Source organism: Alligator sinensis, unplaced genomic scaffold (genome assembly GCF_000455745.1).
Source record: "Alligator sinensis unplaced genomic scaffold, ASM45574v1 scaffold301_2, whole genome shotgun sequence".
Classification (NCBI taxonomy): Eukaryota; Metazoa; Chordata; order Crocodylia; family Alligatoridae; genus Alligator; species Alligator sinensis.
In genome coordinates this window covers 1,911,778-1,920,957 of record NW_005841874.1, presented here as the reverse complement: position 1 = coordinate 1,920,957, position 9,180 = coordinate 1,911,778, and the positions used below count along the sequence as shown (strand labels likewise).

Below are 9,180 nucleotides of genomic sequence, written 5' to 3'. Positions count from 1 at the left end.
CCCCCGGCTCCAAGTGCTCCCCTCCCACCTGCCAATCGCTTTGCAACGGGCAGCTAACAGCATCCCCGGCCCGTCCTGCGCCAGCGCAGGGCTGAGGGGACTGAGCTGCCTCTGACAGGGGTCCCTCAGCATTTAAAGGGGGCGTGGCTCGGCGCCATCCAATAGCGGGGGAGGGGCGCGCCCCCTCTCCGGAAATGGCTCCCGCGGGGGTACCGGAAGTCCCCTCAGAGCCCTGCGCGGCGTTCCCGCTTTTTTTTTTGGATGGGGGGGAGGGGTAGCGCTGCAACCCCGTGCTCCTGCCCCTGTGCCGCTGCTGCCCTGAGCCCGGAGGAGGAGGAGGATGGCAGCAGCAGCCTCCTTGTCCTGCCCCTGAGGGGGCTGAGGGATGGCAGGGCTGAGGAAAGCCTCAGACTGGTGAGGGAGAGGAGCGGGGGTTGATTTTTTGGAAGGGGGGGAGGAGGAAGTAAGTTTGGGGGTTGTTACCTCAAGAAATGCAGTCCATCTCCACCGCCCAGCCTTCCGCTGCCTCAAGGACATATTGCAGTCCCCAAATTCAGAGGAATGCAAGCGTCTCTCCCGCTCTCAGTTTGGAGACCGGCTACTAGACCAACTAAGAAATGGCCAAAAAAAAAAAGTGTCTTTTTCTGCAAGACTGCAGGCGCACGCCCTTCATTTGGCTCGGGGAGAGGCGGGGGGGAATTAAAGGTGGTAAAAAGTCCCCCATCGGTAGGAAATTAAAAAAAAAAAAATCCTATTTATTTATTAATTTTTGCACGGAGGGAGTGGAGTCTGGTCCCTCGGGGTTGCTGTTCGCTGTGGAGGTCAGGCAGGATGATGTCTCCATTGGGCACGTGTGCCTGAAAGCTTTGCAGAAGATGACCAATTTTTTTATTTGGCTCGGACGTGATACCTTTGATTTAGATCAAGAGTTGTAGATTTTGGCATTTCTTTTGGTCTCAAACTGACGCAGCCGCTCAGTCCAGCTCTTCAGATCTCTTTTTCTCTTCCTCAGATGTAAGGGACCATTATCTGAGCCCCGTCCAATTCAATACAGCTCAGATTTGACTCCTTCCACCAAAAGGGATCTTTTAAAATCTGTGGTCATGAAATGACAATTCTTCACTAACATCTTTTTTTATTATTATTATCCCTCCCCCCCGCCCTTCTTTGCATTGACAGGCCTCTGAAGCAAAGGAGCATGTAAGAGAACCTCAGTCTGGCATTTCGTAGTGTTTTATGCCACCTAAAAATGCGGCAGAAGAAAACGTCCGCTCTCCCGGTGTTGTCGTTTGAATTCTTCCGTACTCTGTCCGTGGCGGCGAGCTGGCTTTTGAAAAAGAGATGACTTCTGCAGGCTGCGTGCACAGCTGACTTGCGGGAAGACGGCATGGCTTACGATGGATGCTTATCTTGAAGGGGGAATTCTGTACTCCAAAGCTGAAACGAGGACACCTTGGACGCCCAGCCTGACTTGGAGCGAGCGTCGAAGGGACTGTGGCAGGATGTTTGTCAGCGTCAGGAAAGCCAGAAAGCTTGTGCAGGTAGTTGCCACTTGTTGCATAGTAGGTCTCATGATTTTCTGGACACCCCTTGACAATAACATCATGAACCATATGAAGTCCTATTCTTACAGATACCTCATAAATAGCTATGACTTTGTGAACGAGAGCCTGTCTATTAGCAAGCACAGTTTGAACAGAGTAGCAAGCTACCCATACTTGATCAATCACAAGGAGAAATGCCAACAGCAAGATGTCCTCCTCCTATTGTTTGTAAAGACTTCTCCTGAAAACTGGTATCGGCGCAATGCGATTAGACAAACGTGGGGTAATGAGAACTACGTGCGTTCTCAACTGAATGCCAACATTAAAGTGGTTTTTGCTTTGGGGCGACTAACAGATCGTACGCAGCAAGCACAGGTGCAAAGAAAACTTGTCTTAGAAGACCAGACATATAATGACTTGATTCAGCAAGACTTCCTGGATACTTTTCACAATCTTACCCTTAAGTTACTTCTGCAGTTTAGCTGGGTGAATGCGTACTGTCCTCATGCAAAGTTCATTATGTCTGCTGATGATGACATCTTTATCCACATGCCAAACCTTGTGGCTTATCTTCAAAGTCTTGCCCAAATGGGAGTTCAAGATCTCTGGATTGGCCGTGTCCATCGTGGCTCCCCTCCCGTGCGAGATAAGTCAAGCAAATACTATGTCCCATATGAAATGTACCAGTGGCCTTCTTATCCTGACTACACAGCCGGGGCTGCTTATGTAATATCAAGCGATGTAGCAGCTAAAGTATATGAGGCTTCACAGACTCTTAATACAAGTCTCTATATAGATGATGTTTTCATGGGTCTCTGTGCCAATAAAATGGGAATTGTACCACAATATCATGTATTTTTTTCCGGGGAAGGGAAGGCCCCATATCATCCTTGTATTTACAACCAAATGATGACCTCTCACGGACATGTAGAAGACCTTCATCGCCTGTGGAAGCAGGCGACGGACCCCAAAGTCAAAAACGTTACCTCTGGGTTTCTTAGTAGAATGTACTGCAAACTTGTTAACATCTGGCTGCTTTGCAGGATACACTATCAGGAAACGTATCCTTGCTCTGCTGCATTTTCCTAATACTTGAATATCTGCATACATGTTTACTGAGCCAAAATGGAACTGCAACTCATAACTGTTATCTAAAATATGTAAACATGAAAAAGAGGTAACGTTTAAAATGTGAATAGCTTTTTGGGGCAGTGGGAGGAGAGGAATCCTAATCTGTTGTTCAGGAACTTTACCAGAATAGCTCTTTATTACTGTATTAAACTTTCTACGTGTCCACATTGGTTTTCCATCCTTTCCCTCTAGGAATTTGTCTTGCATAGAAGTCAGTTCATGCATTCATTTAATAATCTTTTTAGATGTGACAATGTCCTATGAAAAGTAAGTGAACTTGGTGAGTCCAGCATCGAGAAGCCTTGTTAACTGCATTCATTCTTACGTTTCGAATGCCAGAGTGTAAACGGGCACAACACTACAAGAAAATGAAATGGCATGTCGTTGGTGCACCTGTTGAACAATTTTTGACTATGATGTAACACTCTCCAAAAGAGGAAGTTAAACTCTTAGCTTTATGAAAGCAGGATGTAGTGGCACCTTTTAAAAGTTTTGAGTAAAAGTTGCATGTGTTTACTTTAAAAAAAAAAAAAAAGAAATGCTAAACAGCAAAGTAAAACACTTCTAAAATCTACATGATCTTCAAAGTGGTGGTGGAGGTTAAAACTTGTTAACATACTGTTTCTTAAACCCTGTGAGGAGATGGGGTGGTGGTGGAGAGGGGGAAATGGCATTCAGATTGTCCGAAATAGCTCCTTCAAGTGTTGTGAGGTCTTTTTTTTTTTAGATTGGGAGTGAATTTATGGGAGGATGAATTAATGGCTTCTCAATGTTAACTTAGGAAATACCGGTTTCAACAACAATTTTTTTTTTTTAGGTGCTGTTTGTTTGTTTGTTTGTTTATTTATTTATTTATTTTTCTCAGTGGTATGCATACACTCTCTAATCTAACTCTCTGAAAGTATACTTTAAGATGGGGGTCTGGCCTTCCAGTGGCAAAAATGCTTGCCTCCTCTCCAGGTAGATAGCCTGTTTGGGGTGGTCCTTTTTTCTTGGGTGGTTTTTGTTTTTTAACATGAAAATTTAAAAAAAAACACCCCCCCCCCCCCCCCCCCACAATAAACAGCTGAAGTTATTACTGTTACTGGGGGACCTCTCCTAAGAGGCCAAATTCGATGCCCAAGTATTAACAAATCGGGATGCATGAGAAGCTGAAAATGAGGTTAGACTGTATAAAGAGGGATATGGTGGAAAATTATCGATAGAGATTCTTGAAGACCTTTAAGGTGTAGAATTGAAAGAGGAGGAAAAGCACTAAGTGGCTTTCTCCAAAGCTAAATGGTTTCAAGAACAGATCGCAGTTTTGTGAAGTAGGGAGTGTCAACAAAACCTGTAACCTCAATACCATTTTGGATGTTGCTGTTGCCTCTCTTGCATGATGAACAACAGGACTAATCCATAAAGCACGGTTTGGGGAGGAAGAATGGACAATCTTCCTGGTTGTTAGTTTTGAGTTCACTGTTTTTAATAGTCTCTGCAAATCGGTGTTGTCATAGTTAGCAATTCTAATTGCTTTTTGTGTGGATGCAAACAGTATTGAACTGTATTTGGTTTTGACAGTGGTATGAGCTCTTACATGGATTGGATCAAACCAAATATCACTTTAGAAGGCTTGAAATATGAATCCTTATTCAGCAGCAGCAATGCAAGCAAGGGATAGGAAATTATCTCTCTTGCTTAATAGCATTTGGGCTGTTGTAGTTAGTGTTCTGGCTTCAGGAGCTTTATGTCCTTTCCTGGGAGCATGTCTATTCCCTAGCCACGCTTCCCTCCATTCAGGCAAAGCTAGAAAGTAGAGGCGCTAAAGACATGAACCACGATGTTGCCTAACTTCACTCAAGCAGGTCTAGATTGAAGTTCATGGTTTAGCTGCTGCAACCTCCCTCCCTCCCTCCCAGAAGGGCAACAATGGTAGGCATTTATAGAGAGGCAAGTGTAGGCAAGGCACAAGAGTTAGCTTCTATCAGTTAGTTACTGGAACACCATTCATATTGGACTCTTTGCAGATTGTTTCCCTACTCTTCCCATAGGGATAAAAGCCTGATGATGATCTACTAGAGTGGAGTAAAACTAAAGGCAGTGGATTGTCTTGACAAACTGAAAAAACCTTTTCAGTTTAACCCTAGCCAAACCCTAGTGTTGGGTCCATGGAGAGCGTACAGAGGGAGGCTTGGTGATTTATCAGCACTGTCTGGAAAAATACAGAAATTCCTTTCCTCTCATTCTGCTGGCTAATGGTCCATAACTTGGTATCTTCAAATCTTGCAATGCAATAGTCCAGTTCATCTATGGTTTTTCTCATTAAGAGGTTTGTTGTTGTGTGTTCTTTACTGCACTGATTAGCTTCCATTAAAGGAAACTGGTGATGTCAAAAGGTTACAAGTTTTTAGATCTAGATTTCTGCAAGAGATATCGATAAATGTCACTGGGAGCAAATTCACTCTAGAACACCCAGCTGGTGTAAAATAGTAAGAAGAACAGTATTCTTTTTGGATGCAAGCCTCAACCTTGTAAAGGCTTTACCCTCATTCCCAAATAAAATTAAAGCATGCATAAGTGTCTGTAGTATTAGGGCTCAATTTGACACCTGTAACTTGTAACTTTAATTTTGACATTTTTACCCATGGCGAAGCTAAGTTGGTTTTGAACACTTTGAAATGCATTTGTTTTACATGTGTTTAGCTTTAAAATGACTGATGTTTATAGTATACTTTGTTGCAGTGCAAAGGGAGAAAATGGCTTTATAAATTTTTTTGAAGGAAGATATGAAGGTACTCCTTCCAGAATATGGAGAAGCTAGGTCATTCTAACTTCTGGTTCTAAACATGTTCACCTTGATTTGGATGCTCTGTTTTGAGAGGCTTGTCTGCTCCAATGCAGGGCTGGGATGTTTTACTTGACAGTAAAATTGCATCAGCCTGAATGGTCACTTGCCAATTAAGTTTTGACATTTGCACAAAACGTTTAATGCTGAAATTTAAGTTTTATCTGTTTGTTGGTTTGCATCCATTTTTCTTTATTACTAATTTTTATACAAAAGCATAAATATTTATTCTTGAATTTTTTTGGTCTGTACTATAAGACAGTTGTTTTTTGTAAATGGTTTCTGTTTTGAATAAACAGACTTGTGTGTGTTTTGTTTTTTTTAAAATGGGTAAATGTTCTTTGTCTTTTTTTAAAAACTGTCCTCTAAAATTTTCCCCTGGTTATCTTGCGCTTTTTTTTTTTTTGGTTCTTTTAAACTGAATTATGAATGCACGTAGCCCTCTGAGAGGGCTTGACATCCATGGCTGGCATGTGTGTACCCCGTCTTGTACCCATTCATCTGTGTCCAAACCTTAATTTCCCCTTCAGCCATCTCCCTTGATCTGTCATTTATCTCACAAAAACCTCTTTCCCAGCCTGAGGCTCCATGCCATGTTCACTTTTTTTTATTTTTATTTTTTTTCTCTCACCATTAGATTAAATCTTTCCCATGTTCTGACCAATATGCTCATCCCTAAGGGGATTAGTATCTACCTAGGGGATATGAACATGGAAACAGCCTCACTTTCCTAAAGTTCATTGCAAACTATTATCTGTCACCTTTTAAAGATCTGCCTGTATAATGATGTGGGCTCCAGTACGGGTTTATCTTCATCTGCAAAGCTACATGCAGCATAGGAGATTTGCATTTCTATTTATTCCGTTAAGGGAGGGGATGGCAACTTGGAATTCAGGAAGTAACCTTATAATGTGACACTTAATGATATGCATTTTGTGGTTGTATACACGGGGAACATAAATCAATCAGTCTCCAATTTTAAGTGTCAGTACAGTGATCCAGTTTAATGTTTCATAAGTCAGAAAAAAAACAACACCTTTTAACCAGAAAAGCATTTTTAGTACTTGTAGGGGAAAAGTCTGGGTTATTTCCCGTGAGAATTGTAAACCCATTAGACCAGGGGTTGACCAACGTTTTGCCACAGCAAGCTGCTGCCCATGGCTTGGCGGAGTGGGGGCCGCACTGAAGGTCCTAGCCCCACACCTCCCTGGCAATGAGCAGGTACTATGCGGGTATTAGATAATAGGCAGGTGCTATGATCCTGGTGTAGCAGAGACCAAATTAAACACAGCAAGCAATGGGATCCTAGAAGGAGATGCCTCTTCCACTGCTGCTGGGGCTCAAGTGTTCTGCCAATCCCCTAAACTGCTGCAGGCTGGATCCAGTTGCTGCATGCTGGATCTGGCCCATGGGCCACTAGTTGCTGAGCCCTGTGCTATCGCACTTGTGGATGGGGATATCTAGATATACAAAACAAGTCTGCAACTACACTACAGTGAGAACACGGTGGGAGGAAAGGGTAACTAAGTCAGTTTCTTTCATTGTCGTAGGCAGTGGGGGCTAAACTTTGGGAGGCATGTCAAAATTAGTCCTCAACCTTCCCCAAGTGCCACTCAAATCCCCTTGCGTCGCCCAGTCTGTTACTGTTTTCTGCCTCCTGTCCTACTGTTGCTTGTCCCCTCCCTGATCTGCCATGTACCACATGCAGAGACTGTCTGTAGTACATGTACCACAAGTTGGCTACTCCCGATCTAGGCTAAAGAGTGCAATCCTGCTAGCTCGTATACTATTTCTTGCATGCTCTAAATGTGATTTAAGGATTCAGTATCATTAAAATGAATCCTCAAGTTTTATGGCATAGCCTTTCAAAAAGTCAGAGAAAGCAGCAGGCCAGCACTATTTGCATTTAAAAAAATGAAGATGCATATTGTATACGTCTCCTGCATGTATGTGTGCATGTGCACACTCATCTTCTGCTATGAGGGGTTAGATTCAAGTTTATCTTAATTTCTTGTCTGTATTAAACTAAACCTTTTGCATAAATTTGCAAAGTTCATTTGCTGTATGCAAGAATAGCACTATAATAATAAAATCAATGTTCCCAATTCTAACTCTAAATTCAACAAATATTAAATGACTCTTACTGAACTCGACCTCTTCCTTCCAGCCTCTTTATTCTGGTGAAAGTCTTTTTGAGAGAGAGCCAAATGGTCTTTAAAGGTGGTGGGTAGTTGAAGGACTTGCCGAGTAAGTGACTAAATCTGATCTTGGAGAAAATGAATGACCTTTTGCTCGGGTGGTCTTGAGAGAGAAATACTGCAATTACTGGCTTCTATATTCTACTTCCCATATAGCACAAAAGGAAAAAGTTATATCTGGACAATAAGGCGATGAATCGGCGTTCTTACCTTCTCCTACTGGAAAGATTCTCGTCGCTTTCACTCATCACTAAGATTCGGCTGGACCCACCTTGACTGGCTTCATGCATCACTTCAATCTGAATTTAGATAAGCACATGCACATATTAAAGACACAGTTGCTGTTCTCTGGCTGCTTACCTTTTTATTTAAAAATAGGCAGAACTTTAAATATCTGAACAAATAACATGGCAACCTCAAATGTGAAACATGAATAGAATATGTTATGTTATAAGCATCTGTATTTATCTCTGAATTGTTCTACTCTTTCCTGTTTTAAGAAAACAACTACTCTTGGTACCAGGATTTGGTTTCTTATGAATGTTTTATTCTTTGATTTCATGTTATGGATCTATGCACTTATTATATACGGAGCAACTCTTCAAGCTACTTTACCTCCAGTGCTGTATTTCATGGTTGATTAATGGGTTCTCAAACATGATGATATTATACCTTATCTTTATGATTTTTATTTATTTTATTTATTTATTTATTTATTTTATTACTTCAGTTGAATGCAGATCATCTTCAGACCTCTAAAAGAGGTATGTGTGGTGCAGTACAAAGCGTTCCAGCATGCTGTTTCCCTTTGTGTCCTGGTAACTCTTACAAGAATATCATGAAACAATTCTATGGTGGCGCTAATTAGGATGCTACAGCTACTTTAGATTCATAAAGTAGGACACAGCGATTCAACAGTCTTTGAGCTTTCCCCGTATTGAGCTGTCACTTTGTCTCTGTAGACTTAGAAGATGAAGTCACAACACTCTTCCATGGCACTTAGGGATGAGGTGATTTATAGTGTGCATATATCAACTTTCAATAAAGTCCCTGTGGAATACAGGCAGGCTGTTGGAGTTTGTCCTTTCTGGTTTCTAAAGACCATTGGCCAAGACCTGCTTGCAAGTACAGGTGTAGTTCTGTGGAATTCACAGGGATTACTTGTGAAAAGACTGTTCCTCTAGTTCAGGGTTGGTAACGTAAGGTGAGGACAGAAGAGCAGCTCCCCATTGTAATTCCTGGTGCCTTGTAAATGCCATGAGTTAGTGATCTCCCCAGACCCAACAGAAGTTTGCTGTTGGGTCCTGGGGGTTGGAGAATCCAGCTGCTGGCTGAGACGGCAGCTAGTCTCCTTTAGCAATACTCCTCCCAGCCCTGGTACTGTTGTCAAAATGGAAGTGGAGAGAGGAAAGGGAGTAGAGGGAGCTTGTTCTGGGTTTATCCTAGCTGGCACTGGAGGGGACAGGCCCCCGCCACGCCCCGC

General features: G+C 42.5%; 2 protein-coding genes across 2 annotated transcripts in view; one reads left to right on the top strand and one right to left on the bottom strand.

Moving 5' to 3' along the window:
- The window catches only part of B3GNT5 (UDP-GlcNAc:betaGal beta-1,3-N-acetylglucosaminyltransferase 5), a 23,202-nt gene extending 19,511 nt beyond the window's left edge, over window positions 1-3,691 (top strand). Inside the window, exon 2 of the mRNA XM_006017131.3 lies at window positions 1,180-3,691. Coding sequence (XP_006017193.1) covers window positions 1,398-2,633 — 1,236 coding nt within the window. The 5' untranslated portion in view covers window positions 1,180-1,397 and the 3' untranslated portion in view covers window positions 2,634-3,691. The remainder of the gene's footprint in view (window positions 1-1,179) is intronic.
- MCF2L2 (MCF.2 cell line derived transforming sequence-like 2) overlaps window positions 1-9,180 on the bottom strand; it is a 219,630-nt gene that overhangs the window by 109,998 nt on the left and 100,452 nt on the right. The window contains exon 15 of the mRNA XM_025195968.1: window positions 7,908-7,996. Within this exon, the coding sequence (XP_025051753.1) occupies window positions 7,908-7,996 (89 nt within the window). The remainder of the gene's footprint in view (window positions 1-7,907; window positions 7,997-9,180) is intronic.